At 43.7% G+C, this 25,895-nt stretch overlaps 2 protein-coding genes across 4 annotated transcripts in view; one reads left to right on the top strand and one right to left on the bottom strand.

Moving 5' to 3' along the window:
- Positions 1–128: 128 nt before the first annotated feature.
- On the top strand, positions 129–16,147 carry LOC110531592 (actin-related protein 2). 2 transcript variants are annotated; one of them, XR_005053190.1, is made up of 10 exons: positions 129–380; positions 1,472–1,582; positions 1,883–2,041; positions 2,284–2,413; positions 2,599–2,735; positions 2,901–3,050; positions 3,458–3,603; positions 5,612–5,744; positions 6,127–6,437; positions 16,134–16,147. XR_005053190.1 is itself a non-coding variant. In XM_021614867.2 (9 exons), exons 1-9 carry the CDS (start codon positions 333–335, stop codon positions 6,295–6,297), a joined length of 1,185 nt encoding a protein of 394 aa, XP_021470542.1. In that variant the 5' UTR covers positions 129–332; the 3' UTR covers positions 6,298–7,005. The 2 variants fall into 2 exon arrangements, 1 of the variants encoding a protein (XP_021470542.1); XM_021614867.2 differs by lacking the exon at positions 16,134–16,147 and having other exon boundaries at positions 6,127–7,005.
- si:ch211-168d1.3 (ras and Rab interactor 2) overlaps positions 8,285–25,895 on the bottom strand; it is a 37,781-nt gene continuing 20,170 nt past the window's right edge. For both annotated transcript variants that reach the window (XM_036987417.1, XM_036987418.1), the window contains exons 2-13: positions 23,488–23,619; positions 23,087–23,201; positions 21,273–21,345; positions 20,987–21,078; positions 19,920–20,128; positions 19,256–19,573; positions 18,086–18,429; positions 17,562–17,785; positions 15,767–16,078; positions 15,423–15,554; positions 12,102–12,277; positions 8,285–10,175 (exon numbers count right to left, since the gene is read on the bottom strand). In XM_036987417.1, coding sequence (XP_036843312.1) covers positions 9,852–10,175; positions 12,102–12,277; positions 15,423–15,554; positions 15,767–16,078; positions 17,562–17,785; positions 18,086–18,429; positions 19,256–19,573; positions 19,920–20,128; positions 20,987–21,078; positions 21,273–21,345; positions 23,087–23,201; positions 23,488–23,619 — 2,451 coding nt within the window. In that variant the 3' untranslated portion in view covers positions 8,285–9,851. The remainder of the gene's footprint in view (positions 10,176–12,101; positions 12,278–15,422; positions 15,555–15,766; positions 16,079–17,561; positions 17,786–18,085; positions 18,430–19,255; positions 19,574–19,919; positions 20,129–20,986; positions 21,079–21,272; positions 21,346–23,086; positions 23,202–23,487; positions 23,620–25,895) is intronic.

The following is a 25,895-nucleotide window of genomic DNA, read 5'->3' as shown; positions in this document are numbered from 1 at the left end:
TTTTTTTTATTGAAGAAAGAAAGTGAAGTGTGAATCAGACAGTGTATAATTGAACTAATAAGAGTTTTTTGACAACACCGATTTAACTAGCCTTCCTGTACGCAAGGTCGGCGTCGCCCCCCTCTCCCTGTTATTTTGACCCCGCCCACATTTCAAATTACTGAAGGAAGAAGAATACAGTTGCTGTAGCTCCTATATGCATTTTGCATTAATATTTTCCGCATGTTTTCAAAGTAATCAAAACGTGTTGCTTAATTGGATTATCCCACCTGAGAGCCCCGGCTGGAGGGAACAGATTGAGATCCTCTCCTCTCCAGCAGCATCAGTGGACCATGGATAGTGAGGGCAGAAAGGTTGTCGTCTGTGACAATGGCACAGGGGTGAGTGAGTGTCGATTTAACGTTATTAAAAAATATCACTACCCCATGGAGTTAAAAAAATGATAATACTGAAAGTTTATTTAGGATTTGGGAATGAATTATGAGAGTAGTAATATGCATTGGAATTTAACAATTTGCAATAAGCAATATACTATATCTTAATCACGTGTATTTGTGTTGATAACAACAGCACAAATTAAGTTGTTTTCTAAGCACCCTGCTACAAAGCTGCAACATTTTATTCGTAAAGGAGATAACAGTGTCTGTCACAGTAAACGGTATGGTGTCGTAGAAGCCTATGAAGCAAGCTGCTCTCTTTGCGCGCTAGGTAAGGGTGTGGGTCTAATATGGGTGCGCGTCTGTCTGGACTTGTCACAGACTCCTTCTCTTATCCACACACACTGCCATACATGGTGTTGATGTCGTGGAGTGAGAGAGCTGTTATTGAACGGGAAGAAGGAACACAAGCAAAGAATTGAAACAATTCTCCATTCCCCATGCTTCTTGAGTTCACTCGCACCATATCAATGGCTATTGGAAGCCCCTTTAAACTTCCTGTCCCGCAAAAGCACACTAGAATCATGAGCTACATGTTAACTGATGACTGTAGGCTAGCTTACCCCACCTCCACTTGTGGCTGGTGCTTGGAATGTATTGTACACCTTCAGGCTATGGAATGTGTCTTGGCTACATAGACAAGTTAGGGCATTTCAATAAATGGTGTTGTAAGCACACAGGTAAACAGACAGAAATGTCCCAATAAAATGTATAATTTACTATTTCAAGATGCATTTTTACAGTGTTGTTGCTGACTTGATACAGTTTGACACATCCACTATTAATGTTGAACTGAAAATATTTTGCAGAAGTTCATCACAAGAGAAGTGACATTATCTGTGGTTCAATTTTGGTTTCCACTCAATGCACAAAAGCAAGGACTTTTTCAGTAGCTCGAACTGTCCCTCACCCCTCATATTGAAAGTGTGTTGAATGTGTATTTAAGGACTACAGAAAGTGTATTGAAATACTATTGAAAGACTGTTGAAAGTATACAATAGCATCATGTTTCTTTCATATTGGTTCCCATGCAGTTTGTCAAGTGTGGCTTCGCTGGCTCCAACTTCCCAGAGCATATCTTCCCTGCCTTGGTGGGTCGGCCCATCATCCGGTCAAACACCAAAGTTGGAAACATCGAGATTAAGGTGAGGTCAACGGAGCAATGACAGTTGATCTCTAGCCTAAACACTGACAGAGCCACAGAGCCCTCTACTCTTTGCTGTGCTGTGTATGATTGTGAAAGCATCAGTTGAATATTAGCCATCTCCAAATACTGTCAATCCCCTCTCTGACAATCATGTTTGAGAGCTAGCCTAATATCTTTAAAATTGCCATGTCTGTACTCTGTATGCATATTTCAGTATGATCAAATGTATCCAAACCAACTCCCTTTTTGACCCCCCAACCCTGGGCCTGACCTCCAACCTCTAACCCCTAACCTATAGGACCTGATGGTGGGTGACGAGGCCAGTGAGTGTCGCTCCATGCTGGAGGTGTCCTACCCCATGGACAACGGCATGGTGCGCTCCTGGGAAGACATGCTTCACCTGTGGGACTACACCTTCGGCCCCGAGCGCCTGGACATCAGCCCCCCAGACTGCAAGGTCACCATTCTTTTATTTGTCCTTTTTCCTTTAATAAACTTTCTAGGCAGGTTACTGGGATTGAGATAAAATCACATTTCTGAAGGAGAGACATGGGTATGAAATCCATTTAGTCTGTTAAACTTCCAGTGTTTTAGTGGACTATTAGGAAAATGGTTCGTTTAGAAAACACTTTTTACAGTCCACCTGTCTTCTGTATGTGTTGTAATGTTACGGATCAATGAAGTTTCATTTGATTCAAGGTGCTTCTGACGGAACCGCCCATGAACCCCACTAAGAACCGTGAGAAGATCGCTGAGGTCATGTTTGAGACCTACCAGTTCCACGGCATCTACGTCGCCATCCAGGCCGTGCTCACTCTCTATGCCCAGGGTAAGGGGAGACTAGACCCACAGACATGGCTCTCCCTGTAATATATAATGATATACTGTAGTATAAATGCCTAGACTGTACCTCAGCGGGCTAACAGAGTCTTGTAAGGAGCTGATTCAAACCCACAGTCACTTTCATACGGTCTGTTATGTGACCCTGTGTGTCCTGCCTTGTCCTGTCTCTAGGTTTGTTGACAGGCGTGGTTGTGGATTCGGGGGACGGGGTGACCCATATATGTCCTGTGTACGAGGGCTACTCTCTACCCCACCTCACACGCAGGCTGGACATCGCTGGACGTGACATCACACGCTACCTCATCAAGGTGTGTTTCTACATATATTACCACCCCGTCACATTATGAACCAAACTATGCCTTTATATCCCTTGTGTCAATCATAATCAATGCAAACTTCTTAAAAATGGACAGTTCGTTTTTAGTTATTTATGGCCCTAGAGAAGCTGTTTCTTCACATATGATCCCTCTCAGTTGCTGTTGCTGCGTGGCTATGCCTTTAACCACTCGGCTGACTTTGAGACGGTCCGCATGCTGAAGGAGAAGCTGTGCTATGTGGGATACAACATCGAGCAGGAGCAGAGACTGTCTACAGAGACCACCGTGCTGGTGGAGTCATATATGGTACTGTAGAAAACGCCTCTCCTCTCATGTCAATCAGAGAGAATGTTCATTATTATTTATGAATGGTCTCTTAGCCTGGGTGGCAGTCTGTTTATAGCAATGTAGCAATGTTGCAAAACTCCCAGGCTAACCTATATGAATCTCCTACCTATAGCTTCTGCACTGTATATCAATCATGACATAAAACGAAACCCATCAGAGAATAGAGGTGTGAATTTGTAAGTAATATAATAATAGATCATTAAGCAGACACTTTATCCAAAGCAACGTACAGTCATGCACATTTTCAATATATTAGTGGTCCTGGGAATTGAACCCAATATACTGACGTTGCAAGCACCATGCTCTACCAACTGAGCTACCCGAGAACCACATTATTTATTTATTTAACTCGCTCTATGCTACAGCTGCCTGACGGTCGTCAGGTGATGGTGGGAGGGGAGCGGTTCGGAGCACCAGAGGCCCTCTTCCAGCCCCACCTCATCAACGTAGAGGGTGCAGGCGTGGCTGAGCTGCTGTTCAACACCATCCAGGCTGCTGACATAGATCTCAGGTCAGATATACACCCTCCTGTTGTTGGTCTCCACATGGTTTAACTGGTACTGTAGCTTCATCCTGTACTGTGTGGTGCTGTAGCCAACTTCTCTATTGTTTGTTTTTAATGCCATACAAGTGGAGGAGGCCAGCCTATAGCGCCAGGTCCTACAGAACATTACATAGTGGGCTGTGCTAGAGTTCGAGATCTGTGCAAGTGTTACATAGTTGTTCTATATATGTGGATATTACCAATAGAGCCCAAGCTATTTTGTTTGGTAGCTGTACTAAATATATGAAGCTATGGTATTATAAACCTATAGTTGACTTATTAAATTACAATTAAAACTGTATGCAAACATACAGTTGAAGTTGGAAGTTTACATACACTTCGGTTGGAGTCATTAAAAATCGTTTTTCAACCACTCCACAAATGTCTTGTTAACAAACTATAATTTTGACAAGTCGGTTAGGACATCTACTTTGTGCATGACAAGTAATTTTTCCAACAATTGTTTACAGACAGATTATTTCACTTATAATTCACTGTATCACAATTCCAGTGGGTCAGAAGTTTACATACACTAAGTTGACTGTGCCTTTAAACAGCTTGGAAAATTCCAGAAAATTATGTCATGGCTTTAGAAGATTCTGATAGGCTAATTGACATAATTTGAGTCAATTGGATGTGTACCTGTGCATGTATTTCAAGGCTTACCTTCAAACTCAGTGCCTCTTTGCTTGACATCATGGGAAAATCAAAAGAAATCAGCTAAGACCTCAGAAAATAAATTGTAGACCTCCAGAAGTTTGGGTCATCCTTGGGAGCAATTTCCAAATGCCTGAAGGTAGCACGTTCATCTGTACAAACAATAGTACACAAGTATAAACACCATGGGACCACGCAGCTGTCATACTGCTCAGGAAGGAGACATGTTCTGTCTCCTAGAGATTAACGTACTTTGGTGCGAAAAGTGCAAATCAATCCCAGAACAACAGCAAAGGACCTTGTGAAGATTCTGGAGGAAACTTACAAAAGTATCGATATCCACAGTAAAACGAGTCCTATATCGACATAACCTGATAGGTCGCTCAGCAAGGAAGAAGCCAATGCTCCAAAACCGACATAAAAAAGACAGACTACGGTTTGCAACTGCACATGGGGACAAAGATCGTGCTTTTTGGAGAAATGTCCTCTGGTCTGATGAAACAAAAATCTAACTATTTGGCCGTAATGACCATCGTTACGTTTGGAGGGAAAAGGGGGAGGCTTGCAAGCCGAAAAACACCATCCCAACCATGAAGAATGGGGGTGGCAGAATCATGTTGTGGGGGTGCTTTGCTGCAGGAGGGACTGGTGCACTTCACAAAATAGATGGCATCATGAGGGAAGAAAAGTATGTGGATATATTGAAGCAACATCTCAAGACATCAGTCATGAAGTTAAAGCTTGGTCGCAAATGGGTCTTCCAAATGGACAATGAGCCCAAGCATATTTCCAAAGTTGTGGCAAAATGGCTTAAGGACAACAAAGTCAAGGAATTGGAGTGGCCATCACAAAGCCCTGACCTCAATCCTATAGAAAATTTGTGAGCAGAACTGAAAAAGCGTGTGCGAGCAAGGAGGCCGACAAACCTGACTCAGTTTCACCAGCTCTGTCAGGAGGAATGAGCCAAAATTCACCCAATTTATTGTGGGAAACTTGTGTTTGACCCAATTTAAACAATTTAAAGGCAATGCTACCAAGTACTAATTGAGTGTATGTAAACTTTTGACCCACTGGGAATGTGATGAAAGAAATAAAAGCTGAAATAATTATTCTTTCTACTATTATTCTGACATTTCACATTCTTAAAATAAGTGGTGATCCTAACTGACCTAAAACAGAATATCTTTACTGGGATTAAATGTCAGGAATTGGGAAAAACGGAGTTTAAATGTATTTGGCTAAGGAGTATGTAATCTTCCGACTTCAACTGTACATACATACTTTTTGTCTTCTACCATATTGTTTCTCTCTCCTTAAGGTCTGACTTGTACAAGCACATTGTTCTGTCAGGAGGCACCACTATGTACCCCGGCCTTCCCTCCAGACTGGAGAGAGAGATCAAACAGCTGTACCTGGAGAAGGTGCTGCAGGGGGACACTGAGAAACTTTCTGTAAGCACACACACACATGCAAGGAAACGCACACATGTATGGACACACACACATACACGCACACACATGTATGGACACACACACATGCAAGGAAACGCACACATGCACGCACATGCACACACACATGTATGGACACGCACACACATACACACACACAGTACACACACACACATGCAAGGAAACGCACACATGCATGCACATGCACACACACATGTATGGACACACACACATATACACACACACATTACACACACACACACCCACAGTACAATACGTAAACCTGTGTAATGATAGAAATTGTGTTATATGTTCCTTTATCTTAGTTTACCGTGTTTTGTTCTACCCTCTCCCCTACCTGTCCCCCCTCCCTTCCTCTCTGCAGAAGTTTAAGATCCGCATTGAGGACCCCCCAAGCCGTAAACATATGGTGTTTATGGGTGGAGCGGTGCTGGCCAACATCATGAAGGACAAGGAGTCCTTCTGGCTGAGCCGGGCTGACTACCTGGAGAAAGGCCTGAGGGTTCTGGACAAACTGGGGTGTGGCGTGAAGTAGAGGTGAAATAGAGGTGGTTAGCTAGGGTCCCACACACACACACACACACACCCACCCACACACACACACACACACACACACACACACACACACACACACACACACACACACACACACACACACACACACACACACACACGGTCTGGGGGTGCTGGACAATCTGGGGTGCAGCAGTAGACAGAAGTCATGGGTTCATTTAGCCATCAGTTGGGTATTTTTACTCTCACGCTGGGTTGACCTAGCAGCTGGGTCTTTTTTAATATAACCCTTAGGTTCTGTTCAGGAGGCGTGACTTATTAGGGGTGTGTCTTTCAGCTAGCTCTTATTGGTCACCCATGAGATTAAATGTCATTACTGTTCATTACAGTTCATTACAGTATGTTAAGTCTGTTGTAAGAGAATATAATTTTCATATTCGTCACTGTCAACTTTCCAAGTTGTTTCATACTGTCAAGTTAACATATTGTATTGCATAAAATACAACAATTATACAGTACAATACACTTGTAAGGTTTCATATTTTTACCATTTGAATTCTCACTGTGTCTAATGGAATCATTTTGAAGTAGCCATTGTTTCAAATGCATATGCAAATAAATATAACTGACGTTAGCCTAAATGCCAAATTGAATAAAGTGAATGTCATTGTTTTTGATGACTGACTAGCAGTGGTGGAAAGTACTTAAATAAAAAGACTTTAAATTACTACTTCTGTAGTTTTTTGGGGTATCTGTACTTTACTATTTATATGTTTGACTACTTTTACTTTTTCTCCTCTACATTCCTAAATAAAATAATGTACTTTTTACTCCATACATTTTCCCTGAAACCCAGAAGTACTCGTTACATTTCGAATACTTAGTAAGAAAATGGTCAAATTCACACACGAGAGAATATCACTGGTCATCCCTTTTACCTCTAATCTGGCAGATTTTCTAAACACAAATCCTTAGTTTGTAAATTATGTCAGAATAAAACAGGAATATTGTGCCGTCTGGTTTGCTTAATTTAAGGAATGTGAAGTGATTTATACTTTTACTTTTGATACTTAAGTATATTTTGGCAATTACATTTCCTTTTGATACTTAAGTACATTTAAAACCAAATACTTTTAGACTTTTACTCAAGTAGTATTTTACTGGATGACTTTCACTTTTACTTGAGTTATTTTCTACTAAGGTATCTTTACTTTTACTCAGGTATGACAATTGGGTACTTTTTCCACCACTAGCGAATAGCCATTTCTATTGGACAATATTTTTGTGTCTTCAAAAAATGTTTTGTATTACGTATTCTCTGTGACAGTTGTGCTTTGATGTACTGGGAAGGGTTTGGGTCATTTCCATTTCAATTCAGGAGATTCCTTGAAATTCCAATTCAAGAATAGCAAAACAACGTACAGAGTATACAAAACATTAAGAACACCTGGCTCTTTCCATAGACTGACCAGGTGAATCCAGGTGAAGGCTGTGGTCCCGTGTGGCTCAGTTGGTAGAGTGTGGCGCTAGCAAAGCCAGGGTTGTGGTTTTGATTTCCATGGACTGTAAGTCACTCTGGATGAGAGCGTCTGCTAAATGACTAAGATGTCGAATTAAGCTATGATCCCTTATTGATGTCACTTGTTAAATCCCCTTCAAATCAGTGTAGATGAAGGGGAGAAGACAGGCTAATGGATTTTTAAGCCTTGAGACAATTGAGACATGGATTGTGTGTGTGTGCCATTCAGAGGGTGAATGTGCAAGACAAAATATTGAAGTACCTTTGAACGGGGTATGGCAGTAGGTACTGGGAGGTAAGGAGGAAGGGGTGGGGTGCAACTCAATATTAGGAAGGTGTTCCTTGTGTTTTGTATACTCAGTGTATAAGTAAAGTAATTTGCTGCCTCCCAGTGGTGACTTGTAATATTCCCTTAGCAATATACTGTAACTTCAACATGATATTAATACAGATTGTAAGCAGCAAACACTGATAAGCAAAGAACACATCATGTAGTAGCACTATGAACAGATAATGCAATTTTATTGCGATTTTGTATTACTGGACAAAATACAGCAATGTGTTATACAGCCAATGAAATAGTGAATGCCATTATGTTGCCTTTTTCAACACAGTCAACACATGCATCACATACGAAACCAGCAAAGTCTTTACATTCAATGAAAAGAGCATGCAATAGTCCTCAATGTGTCCTTGTTCTTCTTTAAAGAACCCCATCTCCAGTAAAAGCTTACATAAAGGTAAATATCTCACTTTGATTTTTAGAAATGTGTGATTCATACTCAATATAACTATTCCAACTTTTTTTTTTTTTTACAATTCATTATTGTAATAATACATTATAAGTGTTAACATTAAGTTGAACAGTCAGTTGGCAAAGATGATCTGCAGCAGGAGTCGTCGCCATGGCCACTTAGGTGACTTTACATTCAGCTAATCGCCATGAGGCAGTTTTATTGGCCATTGTCACGTAGATGGTCTTTTCTCTCAGAAGCTACTTTTGTCATGGAATATTAAAGCAGTTCAATGGAAACAGTAATAGAAAGTGAAACAGAAAAAAAAGTAATTATTTTGACAAATGTGTCCCTTTTTAATCATAAAGAGACATTCAGTTGGCAAAAATCTTAAAACAAGGAAATATTGTGCCTTTCAACAAAATTCCTCAAACCAGTTTTCTATTTGTAAAGTAAAAAAATGGTTTTCCCACAATCCTGTCAACAGTAAGTGACTAGAGGTGGCAGAGCCAACATCAACAGTAAGTGACTAGAGGTGGCAGAGCCAACATCAACAGTAAGTGACTAGAGGTGGCAGAGCCAACATCAACAGTAAGTGACTAGAGGTGGCAGAGCCAACATCAACAGTAAGTGACTAGAGGTGGCAGAGCCAACATCAACAGTACCTCAGACTCACAATCCAAAATGGCTTCATGGCGTTTGCCTGTATTGGCTCTTATTCACTCCTTCTTTATCTGTAACACTGTAAATAAGTCAAAAGAACCTTAAAGCAAAGATTGTCCTCGGAGCTGCACACATTCCTATGTGTATGACTTTACTTTCTTAACTTTGGTATTGAGGTTCCGTCTTACAAAAAATATTTCCGTCGCTCTTACGTTACAGTAGCAAGGACATACCGGTAGCTAGTGTTTTAGGCCCCCCCCCCCAACCCTTAACAACAGGGTTCTGAACATAGAAATATAATTTATAGAATTCATTCTAATTCTATGGTTCCAACCAAGGAGCAGCAGATTGACAGAAGTGATGTGAATAATAGACAACCAATCTGCCCTTCCTCTAAGGCTGAGTCTCAAGTGACACCCTATTTACCAGAGCCCATACAGTGCAGTGCACAACTTTTAAACCTCCACTATGGAATAGGGTGCCAATTGAGACTTGCCCCTTAGTCTTTAGTGAGAGCTGTAGTTATGACAACACGTCCAAGACACAACACAGCTTTTTTAATCAATCAATAAATCGAAAAAACGCTGAGATCCGAGAAGAACTCTTCCACCTCCTCTTCCTCCCTCCATCGCCCTCCTTCCTTCCATCGCCCTCCCTCCTTCACTCCTCACACACGGACTCCCCCAGGTCCACAGCTCCCCCTCTGGTCAGGCGCCGCATCTTGCTGAAGTCGTGGTCCGTGCGAAGGTAGGAGAGAGAGGGGCCTCCCTCACTGTGGCTGGCCAGGTCCTGAGGCTGTGTCTGGGTGGGAAGGGTCCTCATCTCCCCCCCGGACCTCCAGTAGAGGGTGTAGTCCTGGGGCTCGGAGACGCCGAAGGTGGAGGCACAGAGCCGGGCTAGGGCCTCGCTGCTCTCCCCGGCTCTCCACTGCAGCGTCCGCACAGCGCTGCGCTCGCCGTCCTGGAACAGTACCCGAACACACCTCTGTACAGAGAGAAACACATACAAGCAAAGATACGCACACAGGCACACACACACACACACACACACACACACACACACACACACACACACACACACACACACACACACACACACACACACACACACACACACACACACAAACACACACACAAACAAACAGAAACACACACCCAAGTGAGTTACAAAATGTATAATCTTGTTAACTCACATAAACAGCCTTTATAACATAGCCGTCAGAAGACTCACGAATATTAGAGTGCTTCAAAATAATATACTGTCTTCCATTAATTTAAACCAAACTAACTCAATACTGTAAACAGTACATAATACACCAGGACATCACCCGGGATACAAGTCAGCATTCGATGTCTGAGGATGTTGGGAGATGAGGTGGAAACCGGCCACTAGGGGCAACAGTGAGCGCTGTTTCGGTTGTGGACAGGGGTGGCGGATGGGCGTAAGCATCTGCCTCTGATTCCAAAGGTTGCATGTTTGAATCCAGCGATAGAAAGTTCAGAGTTAATGCCTCACCTTAAGAATTCTGAGTTCATGTCTAATTTTAACCCTAACGTTAAACATTTGGAGTTAATGCCGAAACTCAACCTTAAACACTTTGAAATGTGAGGTTTGGAACAACTTTGAAATTTGACATTTGAGAAACACAGATGAAAGTCTAATTCTGACGTGAGACTGTGAGAGCTAGTAGTATACAGAGCCTCAATTGGCTACTGTTCGTTACACAGCATTACATACTGTAGGCGATACACCACAAATGCACATTCCTCAATATAAATCAATACCAATCAGTTTCAAAATATTCTACAATGAATACAGTCCAACAGTCTTCATGCATTGCCTTAATATTCAAACAAATTCAACACTTTTACTTTTCTACTTTAAACACACACTTTAAACACACATACACAGCTCCATTAAACCACACTGTCCCTTCATCCTAACATCCTAACTAAATGAATCCATACACTTACACAGAAATAGTCTACATCAAAGTACAATAATATACATCTATACTACATGTAAATACAGTGTGCCACAACCAGTTGGGTATATACTATATTACATAATAGGAGAACCACCTACAGGACCACCTGCCTCCATATAACACAACCTGCCCATTCCCAAACACCCTTTATTAACACTCTCATAAACAGGACACAGTCAAATCAGCAAGTTCCCCATGAACCACATCATTAAACAACATTAAAAAGCTGCAACTTACAGAGTCACTGAGCTCCTCACTGTCCGTGTGCATATTGTGTTTGCTCTCCTCTCTTCAGTGGGTTGCTGCTGCTCAGTAAATTTCATGCTATCTGACCGCCCACTTCTTCATAACACTTAGCTAGCTCACTGATCTCCCTCAGCGGTGGTACAGCAAATCTGCTGGCGGGCGTGTGGTGTGTACGTGTGTTTTAGCTAGCTGCTATTTGAAGAGAGTGAGTAGCCCACGTGACTGACTAGCTAACTACAGTGTTTGTACCATTTCATCTAGTGAATGGTCATCATTTGGGGACGAATCAAATACTAGGACAAAGGAGGGGGTTTTAGCAAGCTGCTATTTGAAGGGAGTCAGTATTCCTCACGTCACTAACCAGCTATCCACCATACTATGTTAGCTGGTGAATGGCGGTCATGATTCTGGCGAATAACAAGCACAAGGAGGGTGTGTCTGTCTGGAGTTATAGATGGGCGGGGTTTGCTCTTTTGGGACTATTCCTTTGTCATCTCAGTCCTGTGCTGCTGAAGTATTTGAAAGAAAACACATTTAAATCCTGGTCTGGTGTCGAGTGGCGTCTCAGAATAGGGTGAAGCTGCCCCTAGACACTGATCTTGGGTCAGTTTGGCAGTTTCCCCACTAATGCTTATGGTTACCCAGGGGAAAACGTTACCCAGGAGCTAGTGTTTCACCTGGTTCTGTTGTCTCTCACGGTTGCTCTTGGCTTCCAGGCTGCGTCTGCGGCCCCACTCCCTCAGCCCGTCCAGGGCCTCGCGGGTCAGACCTCCTGGGGGGACTTGGTCCCCCTTCGCTTCAGGGCTCTGGATCAGACAGAGGCTGGCATAGACACTGGTCAGGTAGTAGCCACCTGGGAGAGTGGGTGGGGGCACAGCTAAATGTCAATACAACGACTGTGAATGGCATCTAAATATCCATCAAGACCACAGTTATGTTGTCTTCATTATCCGCAATGTTATTTTAGAGGTAGAGTGTATAAAGGAAAAGGGTGTAGTTCATAGTGGTGCCCTCTCCTTTGGGGTGGAGAGGGTAAACCAGCTACCACATAACGTACTGAGAACCATATGTTTATTAGAGCTTGGTGAGTGTAGTTGTCCTATGGTTCTTTTGCATACAACCTTCCCACAGCGTTCTGGGAACGGTGCAGGTTAGTTGCTTGGCTTTGGAACATTCACAGCACATGTAGCCCTTTACACTCATACCCGAATACGGGTTGAAAACGGCAGATTTGAGCACTGATAAGCTCCTAAATTGGAACGTTGTGGGTGTACAATAACATGCTATACATGGGTTTTGACTGACAGATGTTCTGACATTGAGCTCCGCGCGCGACAAGTTGTCCCCATCCCTTCCGCTAATTGGGCTACTTTTACACATTCTTTGTTGTCTGAGGGAGGGAAATGCTGCAAATTGAGAGGACTATGTATTTTGAAAGAGGAGACGTTGAGGATTATAATAAATACCACTGATGTGATCCATGCAAGCCAAACACCTGTGAGTCCAAATGTGCACTTCTAGCTTCCAAATCATAAAACTCATGTCATATGCAGTGTCAATGTTTCTGATGAATACGTTTGATGTAGTTACAAGATGACATGGCGTCCTACCCTGGGTTGTTCTGAACAGAACGAGTCTCTGATTTGTTTATTATGACTCCATTTTGCCGCATGACTCCTTTCTATGCGCACCAACAGTACGATCCGTTTCTCTGAATGGCCTTGTGAAAGCCTTAGGCTGCCATTACACAACATTGTATAACCCCAGCCTAACACTTTCAAATCATATTTTATAGCTTAGGTAGTCATGTTGGCAATAGAACAAGCTTTGAAATGATGCCCAGCTGACCCAGGCCATTTTTGGATTGCGTAAACAACAACAGTAATTGTGTGATGGCAGGGATGTAGGGCTGTGTTCCAAAGAAAACAACGAAAAGTGTGATTGCTCTAGTTCCTCAACAGCACAGCTTGGAGAGCTCAAAATAGCAGCTTGTAGTTGAAGACTCTTCTTTGAGTCATAGAAGTACATTGAAATTGCTTAGGAACCGTGCACACTTTGGGAGAGGTGTGTGGCCACATTGAGACTCCAGTTACTCCTCTCACTCAAACCCATGTCATGTTTTTGTCTCATGTTGCGCTTACCCCACATTTTCCAGGAATAATCTTCTCACTTTACTGAATGTGTCCACAGGATTTTCAGATTTCGTTGTTAACAAATGCAGCAAAAAGTACAGTAAATGTAAAATACACATCAACAGTGTAATGTCTTGTGTCAGGTGAACTGTGTACTCACCTTTGGTCTAATTATTTTCCCATTATCTCCAAACTGTTCCCTTTCAATTGCGACCATTACACTGCATATGCTTTCATATTTCTTCTGTAAGAAACATTTAAATTTAGCCCTATCCACATAGGCCAATTCCCACAAGTGTAAAGGGTTCGGGAGAGGCGAAGGTCGAGTCATGCGTCCTCCGAAACCCGTCAAACCATGCTGCTTCTTAACACCCACCCGCTTAAACTGGAAGCCAGCAGCACCAATGTGTCAGAGGAAACACAGTTCAATTGACAACCGAGGTCATCCTGCAGGCGCCCGGCCCGCCACAAGGAGTCGCTAAAGCGCGATGAGCCAAGTAAAGCCCCCCGGCCAAACCCTCCCTTAACCTGGACAACGCTGGGCCAATTGTGCGCCGCCCTATGGGACTCCCAGTCATGGCTGGTTGTGACACAGCCTGGGAACGAACCCAGGTCTGCAGTGTCGTCTCAAGCACTGCGATGCAGTACCTTAGACCACTGCGCCAATCATTTTAGTTATTTGGCAGACGCTCTAATCCAGGTCAATTTACAGGAGTAATTATGGTTAACAGAACTTTTCCTAAAAGTTAAAACATTGTTACATTTAATTTCCATTTTGGTAATATTCTAGGAATATTCTCCAACTGGTTTGACGTTGGGAATGTTCTCAAATTTTTCCAAGAACGTTAAGAAACAAAGTTCTTCTGTGGAAATTTCAGTGCATCCGCGTAACGCTTCCTACAGGTTTCCTCATGGTTCTATTTAATGTCATGTTCTCAAATTGTTCCGAAAACGTTTAAAAAAAAATCCATAAAAACTAGAAGAAAACTTTAGTAACGTTCAGAGGAACATTCTAAGAATGTTATTTCAAAACATACATTCCTTTCTCAGCATCAACACAACTCTCCCTATCCTCTATCTTATTAAGTGTGTTCAGGTGTGTTGGCTGCGCCCACTAATTGGCCGCACCTGATCCTAAAGATGTTCTCCAGTGATTTAAAAAAAACTTTTATGGTTGAAAGGCAATATCCCAAGTGTAAATACAGTAAAGTACACACTCTAAAAAATATGTTTTGAGTAAAATAGTTGTTTTTTTAGACACAACTACAAACTCCAAGGAGTAAGGCAGTGAAGGAGTTGGTCTGATGTCATCGGCCCCTTGCTTGAGAAACAATAGAGGAGCAAAAGTCCCCCCCCTCCCCCTTGTGCCATGTCATGCCTTTTGTTAAGTAAATTAGCTTTGTATGCGTAAAAAAACATGGCATGCTAGCTCCATCCTGGTAGCGTAGTGGACTAATTCCATGGATCAAGAACAGAATATTATAGATTTAAGTCTCACGGACGCCGTGTCACAATAAAAATAAACGTGTTTTCATGATTAATGCCTAAGGAAATGCATTTCCATGTGTCCTATCTGTGCTTGGAGTTCAAAACAGTTAACCCCAAATAAGCTAGCAGTGTTATTAAAAGTCTTATTGAAATATTCAGTTAAAGTGTTGAGGAAGTTATTCAAAAACCTCCAAATAATCTATCATTTATGTTCAGTGTTATGAAACCTCCCAGGAAACAAAAAGGGCACCAAATTTCGCCATAATACTGTTTCGACTGGGAAGCATGCGGTAAGCTTTAAGGTGGAAGGGATGTAGGCTATAAGGGGTGTAGGCTATAAGGGGTGTAGTTAGGGTGTAGTTTGGGTATAGTGCGTACCCTCCCCAGTGAGCCAGGAGGGCTCTAGTAGTTCCATCATGTACTCCACCTCCAGTAGGATCTGAGGCGTGTTACACATCACTATCACATAGGACAGCGCCGGCAGGAAGTCCTCAGAGCTCACTTCCTGTCCTGGGAGCAGGAAGAGGATGGTACAAGACAGCTTTAACAGATTGATTGATTAATAACAGTTGATTAATTGATTAAGACAGTTGATAACAGCTTCTAGATTATAACAGGTAAATAAATGGTGTTCTTAAAATGTTTCTATTTATAATAGATAATCACTGGCTGTGGTTACTTTATTTGACGTTTAAGATTAGGCAAATTGAAGGCTGACTCACCACCGTCGTGGAGGGCCCCCATGGCCTTCTGGACCGACTTGCAGACCTGCAGCAGAAGCAGCACCTTGTCTATGGGTGAGTGGGTGCGCTGCATGAGGCCCAGCTTCTGCCTCACCCTCTCCACTCCGCGTGTGTCGGGCACGCCCACCAGCACTCCGAGGCGTTCCATCGCCCCCTCTTGGCAGGCCAGGAGACTAGAGGCCAGGTGCTGGGTGGAGCCGTCCTGTCTGTGGAGGGAGAGGAGGGCCTGGTCTAGCAGCACCCTCAGAGGTTTCAGCACACAGCCAAACATGGCCTTCTCCAGGGCTAGGTCTGCATGGGGGAACACATACATAGGTACACACACACGCACACACACACGCATGAGCACACACACACACAAACAAACATGCATAAAACACACACACACACACACACACACACACACACACACACACACACACACACACACACACACACACACACACACACACACACACACACACACACAGTAGTAGTTGAAGATTATAAGGAAACATATTGTATGAAAGATTTACTTTATTTCAGATTACACACATTTATCTAAAATAACAACGTACCAGTTCTATACACTCATATCACACACAACACATACCCATAACACAACACAGACCTATACACACTCATACACACACTCATACATACAGGAAACACCCATAACACACACCCATACACACAACACAACACCCACTTGTTCATTCAGGAAATGATTAATCATTACTGAGGGACAGGGGGAAGTGGAGGGTCACAGGATTCCCTGACTAGGCTGACATTGTCCAACACACATTAAGCTAATGTCAGCTCTACATCAATACCCAGTCCTCGCCCTGCCTCGCTTTCTTCCTCTATTTCTCTCTCTCCCCTTCCATCCCTCTCTCGATATCTCTCTCCCCTTCCATCCCTCTCTCCCTTCCTCTCTCTCCTGCCATCTCTCTCTCCCCCTCCCTCTATCTCTTACCCCCCCCCCTTCCTCCCGCTCTCTCTCTCTCTCCCTCCAGCCTGAGAATCGTGCTGCTCTTCAAGTGCGCGTGGGACAGTGATATCTTTGAATGATAAACGATGAGGGAAAAAAAAAATGAAAATGCCTCCACCGACGCAAATGTGAGTGTGGAGTCCAAATGCCTCAGCACACACACACCAACCATCCCCCGTAGTCCCCCCCCCGAAATAAGAAATTTCAATGAATGAATGTCTTATATCTCCCATCCAGCAACGTACAGAGATATTTGGCAGGCTAAATGTGATAGATGTAGTTCTCTGGCTTGGCTAGCAAAGCTTTATAAATCCTAGAGACAATATGAACTCATGGATGAAAAGCTACCCCCTACGCAGTGATAATACCTTTTCACTAAAAGCCTCTGGACAGTCTGTCTGAGTCTCATCTAAAGCTAGCCTGTTGTTTCCATAGATCTATGTCTCTCTCTATGGGTTTACTGTGTGTTATTATACATCCTGTCAAACCAATAGACAGTGGTGGTAATGCTTTCCCCAATTGACATGCTGATAATATCGAATAATATCTGTGTTATAGTCTTTAGTGAATATTATATGGGCTTGCTTTGCAGTATTTAAAAGTATTTGTAATGTCCTGTGTATCGTATCAATCTGTTTTGTGTGTTTGATGCTGAACACCTGAAGTTACTGAAGATCCTGCCCCTTCCAAATATCCTGCCTCTCCTCAGTATCTCTCCCATTCTTATGATATATTCCTCTCTCTCTTTCTTCCTCTATCCTCTTTTTTTCCTCCTTGCATCCTTAGAGGTGAGAATGGTGGTACCTTTCTCGTTGTCGGGCACCAGGGTCTCTAGGGGGGGCGACAGTTCTCCGCTGTCCAGCAGGAAGCTCTTGGCCTGGGACAAGAAGCACCGCAGCCCCTGGAGCACCGCCAAGGAGGACTTCGGCGAGGAAGACGACGATGAAGAGGCAGCCTGGGTCAAGACCCCTCTCAGCTCCTCTTTCTGCTTCTGGAGGAACTCCTGGACCAAGGAACCAAACGCAGACCTCCAGAGACAGAGAGTTTGGACATTGAGGTTTTCCCACCAAAAACATGATGAATTTACATGACACTACACAATTCCACGGAAGCCATGTTAGCTCCCTATGGGCAATATCAACCAATAGCATTTCATTTAGGAATTTTAAACACTGCCACGTCAATTAATGTGTAGGATTAGAACAAGACCCCCCCCCCCCCCCCCCCCCCCAATCGCCATGAACAGACAAATTGAATGTTCAAATGCACAAACATGGCATCAAGTTTTCCCAAAGTCTCTCTCTATATTTTTAAGTGGTTTTGCTGACCTCCGTTCCCGGGACAGCTCCTCCACCAGCCTGGCGAGCCTCTTCTCTGGAGCAAAGAAACACACAAACGCAGCGCTCATCCTCTGCAGGCCTCCGTGACCCCCCCGCGAGCGCACCAGGGGCGGGCGGTGCTGAGGGTTGGGGTTTGGTTGTTTGAAGAACTGGTCCTCTGCTTCTGCTCCTGGGTCCTCTTCCTCCAGACTGCTGAAAGAGCTGCTGCTGTCCAGTTGGGCCAGAGAGGGGGCTGGGTGGCCCTCCAAGGCCAAGCACGCCTCTTCGATGCTGGGCTCCTCTGGAGCAGATGGGTCCTCCTCTACCTCCCCCACTGGAGGATCTGTTGGAGCCTGGGGAGAGACGGAGTCAAGGTCATATCTTTATACGATGCATCAGCTGGTCAGTGTGTTGACTGGATGTGTGCTTTCAGGAGAGAAAGAAAGGGAGTTAGGAAAAGAGAGAAAATAAGACAGAGGATAGAGACGTACACTACCGTTCAAAAGTTTGGGGTCACTTAGAAATGTCCTTGCTATTGAAAGAAAATGGTCGATTAAAATAACATCAAATTGATCGGAAAAGCAGTGTAGACATTGTTAATGTTGTAAATTACTATTGTAGGCTTTGCGCTGTTCTGTGAAAGGAGTAGTACACAACGTTGAACGAGATCTTCAGTTTCTTGGCAATTTCTCGCATGGAATAGCCTTCATTTCTCAGAACAAGAATAAACTGACGAGTTTCAGAAGAAAGGACTTTGTTTCTGGTGATTTTGAGCCTGTAATCGAACCCATAAATGCTGATGCTCCAGATACTCAACTAGTCTTATCAAGGCCCGTTTTATTGCTTCTTTAACCAGAACAAAAGTTTTCAGCTGTGTTAACATAATTGCAAAAGGTTTTTCTAATGATCAATTAGCCTTTTAAAATGATAAAGTTGGATTAGCTAACACAACGTGCCATTGGAACACAGGAGTGATGGTTGCTGATAATGGACCTATGTAGATATTACATTAAAAAAATCAGCCACAATAGCCATTTACAACATCAACAATGTCTACACTGTATTTCTGATCAATTGTATGTTATTTGAATGGAAATGTGCTTTTCTTTCAAAAACAAGGACATTTCTAAGTGACCGCAAACTTTTGAACGGTGGTGTATGTCATAAAGGGACCCTTACCGCTGGCGGTACAGGCACGAGGTCCTCATCCTCGGCCGACATGGGGGACAGTGCAGGGGTTTTCCTCAGGACGCCAGCCCCAGGATGGACCTTTCTGTGCGGTTTGGGACTGGGCTGGAGGGGTGTGGGCTGGAGCCTCTCCTGGTCCTTGGGGTTCTCCGGTGGGGGCAAGGGGAATGACCCAGCCCCCCCTCCACCACCTCCACAACCAGACAGAGTCATGGAGCTCTCTGTAGAGACACGGACCCTCATGCTGCGTTTGAAGCGGTGGCGTTTGTGGGACGCCCCCGGGTTCGACTGTTGCGGCTGCTGTTGCTGCTGGAGGGAGAAAGGAGGTAGGAGGTAGGTAGTTGTCCCTATACCGACTGATTCAGGGTCAGATAGATATGTTTTCACTCTTCCTAATGGTTATGGTTAGGAATTTTGGTAGGGAAAACTGATCCCAGATGTGGTTAAAAGGTAGACTCTGCAAGGTGACATCTTTAAAAACTGGGATGACTTCCCACTTACAGCCATGTTGATGTGTTTATAAGTCTATACCTCCAGCTGAAGGAAGCCAAGTAAACTGAATCAGGGTAAGACATTATTTTTATTCCCCCAATGGTTATGGTGAGGAATTGTGGTGGGCTAATATGTTCCTAGATCTGTGCTTAAGGGTGACTACCTCAAGCTGGAGAAAGAGAGGGTTAATGAAGCAGAGAGACTCCTGTCTGCCGCGGGACAGCAAGTAACACAGGTCATGGGACAGACCCGCCTTGACCTGCATGGCACTGGTGGGCGGAGTCTTGGTGGTAATGGGTGAAGCCTTGATGGTGGGTGGAGCCTGTAGATCCCCAGGTCCATTCTGGGTGTCAGAGAGTGAACTCCAGAACTCTGTCGGGTTGTGGGGAAAAGAAGGAGAAGAAAGACAATGTTTCCCGGTCCAGATTCTGGTATGTAACATTTTCATACTGTAGTGTTCAGAGGATAAGTAATTGATTCACGCCATAAAGTGAGTGATATTGAAGTGCTTTGAAGACCATATCCTACTGAGCTAAACATTTAGGCCCAGTCCAGAAACAACCCCTATACACATTATGTTCCTTTTCAAATCAAACCAAATTGTATTCGTACAACCTTACCGTGAAATGCTTACTTACAAGCCCTTAAACAACAATGCAGTTCAAGAAATAGAGTTAAGAAAATATTGACAAAATAAACTAAAGTAAAAAATAAAATACCAAAAACGAGGCTATACACAGGGGGTACCAGTACCGAGTCAATGCGAATTGGAGTGGGTCTAGGGTTTCCGGGATGATGGTGTTGATGTGAGCCATGACCAGCTTTTCAAAAGAACTTCATGGCTACTGACATGATTGCTACGGGGCGGTAGTCATTTAGGCAGGTCACCTTCGCTTTCTTGTGTGTAGGTCGCCCCATCCCCCCATCCCACAGTCTAATGTAATGTTGATGTTGGATCTTAATTTGAGCCAGTTTGCTACAGCAGGAAAATAATCCTGAAGCAACAGGAAATGTGAATTATTATGTGGATTTTAATTAATGGACATTTTCTGTAGGGGTTGATATATTTTCCACAGGGAAAATCAATTCTGACATTTTAAAGCCTTTATTAAACCTCAAATACACAACAAGTTTGCATTTCCTGCTGTGCAGGAACATACTCAGCAACAAAACAGTGATCAAATTAAGATCCTATGCTATATGCTATAGATCCGTTGAATGAACCCCTACCTAATCCCATATGGGAGATGGCCTCCAGCTTCCTGTGGGTGGAGGCCTGAGCAATGGCTTCTGGGAGCTCCAGTGGAAAAGGCAGCACATCCCTGGAGACAACACACACGTATTAAGGTTATTTATTATCAAATAACACAGTGTGCCGTAGTGGGCTAGAACAGCATGGAGGTGCCCTGTTCTGTAATGGGAGTGTCATTACAGCGTATTTACAGTCTGTGGAAAATAGACCAAAGCAGTGGCAGTGTTATTGACAGGTAGATGGGGTAAAGGTAGTGGTAATCACCTGCTAATGCAGTAGAAGGCCACCAATCGGCAGAGGTCTGGGAAGCTGAGGGCGGAGCTCTCCAAGGCGAAGGCTGGGGATAGGACAGAGAGCATTTGACACCAATCACAGCTTTGTAACATTTGGCAGTACCCTTCACAGATCCAGGGAAAGGATAAAGTGAATAAGGGGGCAGTTGAAATCGGTGAGGGGGCACAATTTTTGGGAGTTCCTGCATTGGAATTATATTGAATTCTGCTTATATCACGCTATACCATAATAAACATAAAGCTAAAATGCTGAGACTCCTAGACCAGTGAGTGCTTTTGAAGTGACAGGTTGGCGTGAAATCTGTAACCCATCTCCGCTGTGCTGTATCAGCACAATGGACAACGACCTACACACGGAAGAAAGGCCTGTTAGGCAATGGATATAGGCTACAAGATAGATAGGCTGTTTGAAATAGGTGAATTATCCTATGTGAATGCATCCGAATACTAGTTCCTTACCACAGTGCAGTGCATTTGAAATGCTCCTTGCTGGAGGATTCCTAGCGAATCCTTTGGTACCATCAATAGCATTCTTCCAGTTAGAATACCCACCTTGGGAGAAGGCCTTGTCTGCGTTAGCATTGGACCCAACACAGAACTTTTGACATGGAAACCAAAATGCCGCATCTGCAGTAACCGAAGACTCCCGTCACTCTCTTCCTATGAACCAGTTGCTATTAAATAAACGTTTTTGGGCAGAAAACCTGCGGCTAGGGTAGGATTCTAGGCTAACCTGGGCTGGCTCCTCTGTCCCAAGATAGTCAGAAACAGTCGGGGAAGGGGTCGTGGGCTCTTCACGTGAAATAGTTGGTGCCCGGCAGCATCATCCCTGCTGGGTTTGGCGGCGGCCTTGGTGGTTTGATTTCCGATTTCCATCGTGGCGGTGGCAGATTAACTGGTTAGAGCTCTAGGGTAATAACACAAATTCCTTTTACAGCTAGCTAAGAAGCTAACTTAACTCTGTAGTGGTGAGGCAGAGTTGAGTGAAGGAGCTTCAATTGTAAACTTGACCGGGTTCTTCTAAATCCAGATAAAATATTACAGATGGAGGCGTATCTCATTTTCCACATAGCCTACCACAGCTGAAGAGCGTTTCCCCTCCGCTTTTTAAGAAAACCCAAGAGAGACATACCTAACCACCATAGCCCTGATACAGCGCTGATACAGATTTTGCGCCAACCTGTCACTCAATCGTTTATTTAGGGGCATAAAACTACAACTGAGGAGGCACAAGCTTCAATTGAGGGGGCTACGTCCCCTTTTGTCCCCACGTGGAGCCGGGCCTGATCTTTCATTGATTCACAGTGGATGTTGATCACATGCAGTACTGTGTGTGACTGAAACTGTTTTATTGTTAGTTTAGAGCAGTGTTTCGCAACTCCAGTCCTCCAGTACCCCCAACAGAACACATTTTAATTTTAGCCCTGGACAAGCACACCTGATTCAACTTGTCAATTATTTATCAATCCCTCAATGAGTTGAATCGGGTGTGTTTGTCCAGAGCTTCAGGTAACCTAGCGGTTAGAGCGTTGGGCCAGTAACCTAAAGGTTGCTGAATCGAATCCCTGAGCTGACAAGGTAAAAATCTGTCGTTCTGCCCCTGAACAAGGAAGTAAACCCACTGTTCCCCGGTAGAGCGTCATCGTAAATAAGAATTTGTTCATAACCGACTTGCCTAGTTCAAGAAAAATGTGTGCTATTGGGGGAAACTTGAGGACTGGAGTTGAGAAACTGTTTCATTGTTAGTTTAGAATGTTGGTGTAGCCTACATGTATGTGTACTCACTGGAGTCTTCCTCACATATGAGACACTCCTTAATGGAGGATGCTGCTCGGTCTGCGGTCACTCTGACACACAACAACTTCCTCTGGCTGGAGCTGCACTTACGCACCAGGAATGTCTACACACAGGGGCCAGCCAGAAATATTGACAAACATTGTTAAACAAGTACTTATGGAACTGTTCAATAAGAACTGTCAATAACAAGTAAGTAAGAGTATGCTAAGGTTGGGTTTTATTAGCGTTCTTTGTGAACACTTGGGGTGAGGAACTGTACAGTAAGTTCCTGACTGTCTTGTATACTACTCTATTGGAAAGCTATACTTAACAGATACAGTTCACCTGGCAGTCAGGTTTAGTTAATTGATTAATTGATGGAATGATCTGATTGGCTTTCCCCTCCTCACCCCGACAGGTTCTCTGAGCAGGATATAGAGGGCGGAGTCAGCATTGATGGACAGCTGCAGCCAGACGGGGTGTGTGTGGAGGAGTCGGTCCAACACACTGAAACTCCGCTGGGACCCTATATCCCCCTGCATCTAGATAGAACACAGGAAGGGGTCAATGTATAACACACAGACACAGACACACAATCTCTCTTGTCTCTCTTGTTTTTCCCCCTCTCTCTTCCTCTCTCTCAGAACTGCAGGCTGGATGTCACAGTGGTGACATTGTGTGGGCTGCCGGAGAGCGTTGCGAGCATAGCAGCAGATGGTTGCCTTGGTTACAGAGGCCTACACATCCTACCAGGCATTCCCACTCAGTAAGAACACCCCCCCTCTCCCAACACGAGGCGATACACACCACACACACACAAATACACACACCAGGAGTGCAGGGAAACTACTGGCAAGGTGAAGTCTTCTTTTATATTTCTAGAAAGTATCGTGACTTTCTCTCTTGCATACAAAACAAACAAAGTGTATTTATACCGGTACTGGTAATTCCTCTCCACTGGTTAACAACAATACAACACCCTCCTTCCTCGTATAGACAGTCAGGTGAGCTGCAATTCTGAACAGGAACGAGTCTTTTGTTATTGTTTTCTTTGATGACTTGATGATGATAACATTCGTCAGAATAGGAGTCAGCCAAGTAGGAGAAATCACTTAGAAACAAGGAAGATAACACAATGATCAAATGTTCAAATGTTAATGTTGTCTAAACGCCATTCCATAAAATAAGAAATATTCTCTAGTTAGAAACAAGTCTCAAATGACAATAAACACCATGATTAGCCAGAGGTATAATGAGAACTCCAAGTCTCAGTAGTATAATTCATAAAGGTGTCACTTTGCCTCCCGAGGGATGCAGTGGTCTAAGGCACTGCATCGCAGTGCTAGCTGTGTCACTATAGATCCTGGTTTGAGTCCAGCTCTGTCGCAGCCGGCCACGACCGGGAGACTTATGGGGTGGCGCACAATTGGCCCAGCGTCGTCCGGGTTAGGGGAGGGTTTGGCCGGAAGCAATGCATGCTGACACGGTCTCCAGGTGTACGGTGTTTCCTCCGACACATTGGTGCGGCTGGCTTCTGGATTAAGCGGGCGTTGTGTCAAGAAGCAGTGCGGCTTGGCCGGGTTGTGTTTCGGAGGACGCACGGCTCTTGATCTTCGCCTCTCCCGAGTCCGTAAGGGAGTTACAGCGATGAGACATGACTGTAACTACCAATTGGATACCAGGAAAAAGGGGGTAAAAAAAAGTGTTTCACTTTATCATCATAACCTATCTTTATTCATTTCTACCAACCTAATCACCTGTCTGAGGTCACCCCTAGAGCCAGGTGTTTCTCCCAACCACAATACCAGACTAGGAAAAACTCATGAACCTACTCGATTCCCTGGTCTTTATAAACTGATTTAACATGGTAATAGAAAACACACGTGACACACATACACACACATCCTGTGCTCTCTATAACTAACATAAACAACCTCCCACCTCCAGAGAGTGTGCAGGGCAGTGTAGGGGTCACCCATACTTACTTCCAGGTCTCCCTTACATAAAACACCACACAGCCCACACACACACACACACACACTCACACACACACACACACACACTTATGTAATTCCCAGAAAGGGGGAGAGAGACTGAGAGAGCAAGATAGAGAGGGAGAGAAAAAGTCTGATATGCAATATCTCTAGGAAGAGAATTTAATAGATGTTTGTCTTGTTTGTCAGTTATTCTTACATAGACTTGTAAAGGAAAACATGTGTTATGGTCTTAAGGACAGGCAGGAGGCAAAGGATAAAGTGTAAAATGTGCGGTTTCATCCACAAAGTAATGGTTGTGATGGTAGCTGTGATTATGGTAGATAAGAAATTCAGCAAAATAGGCAACAAATAATTACAAAAACAAGCAAAAGATTAGCAAAAACAAATTTCTCCAAAGAAATTAAAATGTTAAATGGACTCAATCCAACAATCCGGATTCACCCTAATGACATAAGAAACAGGCACCAAATGATTTCCCCAACACTTTCCCTGGCTGCCACTGCTCTTGCAAATGTCCTCTGTGTCATCCCAACTGTTGGAGATATTTCAACAAAACGATTTTGTGGTAAGTTGATCAAATTTTTTGACATTTTGAAAAAGTTGTAGATGCATTCCAATGAAGATAGATCTATAATTAAAACACATATATATGCAAGTAGGAAAGCCTTAAGTTTGGAGTAAAGTAGTAATATGTTGGATGAGTTTGTTGGTGGCACCTCCCTCCCCCCCAGGGATAGTTACCCCTTTATGGTTATGAATGTGTTTCTACCTGTCAGTTGGTGCTAGTTTATGCTAACTTGCTAGCTAGCAACTTCACTAGC

This window comes from Oncorhynchus mykiss, chromosome 9 (genome assembly GCF_013265735.2).
Source record: "Oncorhynchus mykiss isolate Arlee chromosome 9, USDA_OmykA_1.1, whole genome shotgun sequence".
Lineage (NCBI taxonomy): Eukaryota > Metazoa > Chordata > Actinopteri > Salmoniformes > Salmonidae > Oncorhynchus > Oncorhynchus mykiss.
Note: the sequence above shows the minus strand (reverse complement) of the source record. Positions and strands in the feature narration are given on the sequence as shown.

What these genes read in the sequence shown, in the direction of transcription:
- LOC110531592 (XM_021614867.2), top strand. Translation starts at nt 333, where the DNA reads ATGGATAGTGAGGGCAGAAAGGTTGTCGTCTGTGACAATGGCACAGGG. An exon ending in TCAGCCCCCCAGACTGCAAG is followed by an intron (nt 2,042 to 2,283) that starts GTCACCATTCTT and finishes ATTTGATTCAAG; the next exon opens with GTGCTTCTGACGGAACCGCC. An exon ending in GGGACACTGAGAAACTTTCT is followed by an intron (nt 5,745 to 6,126) that starts GTAAGCACACAC and finishes TCCTCTCTGCAG; the next exon opens with AAGTTTAAGATCCGCATTGA.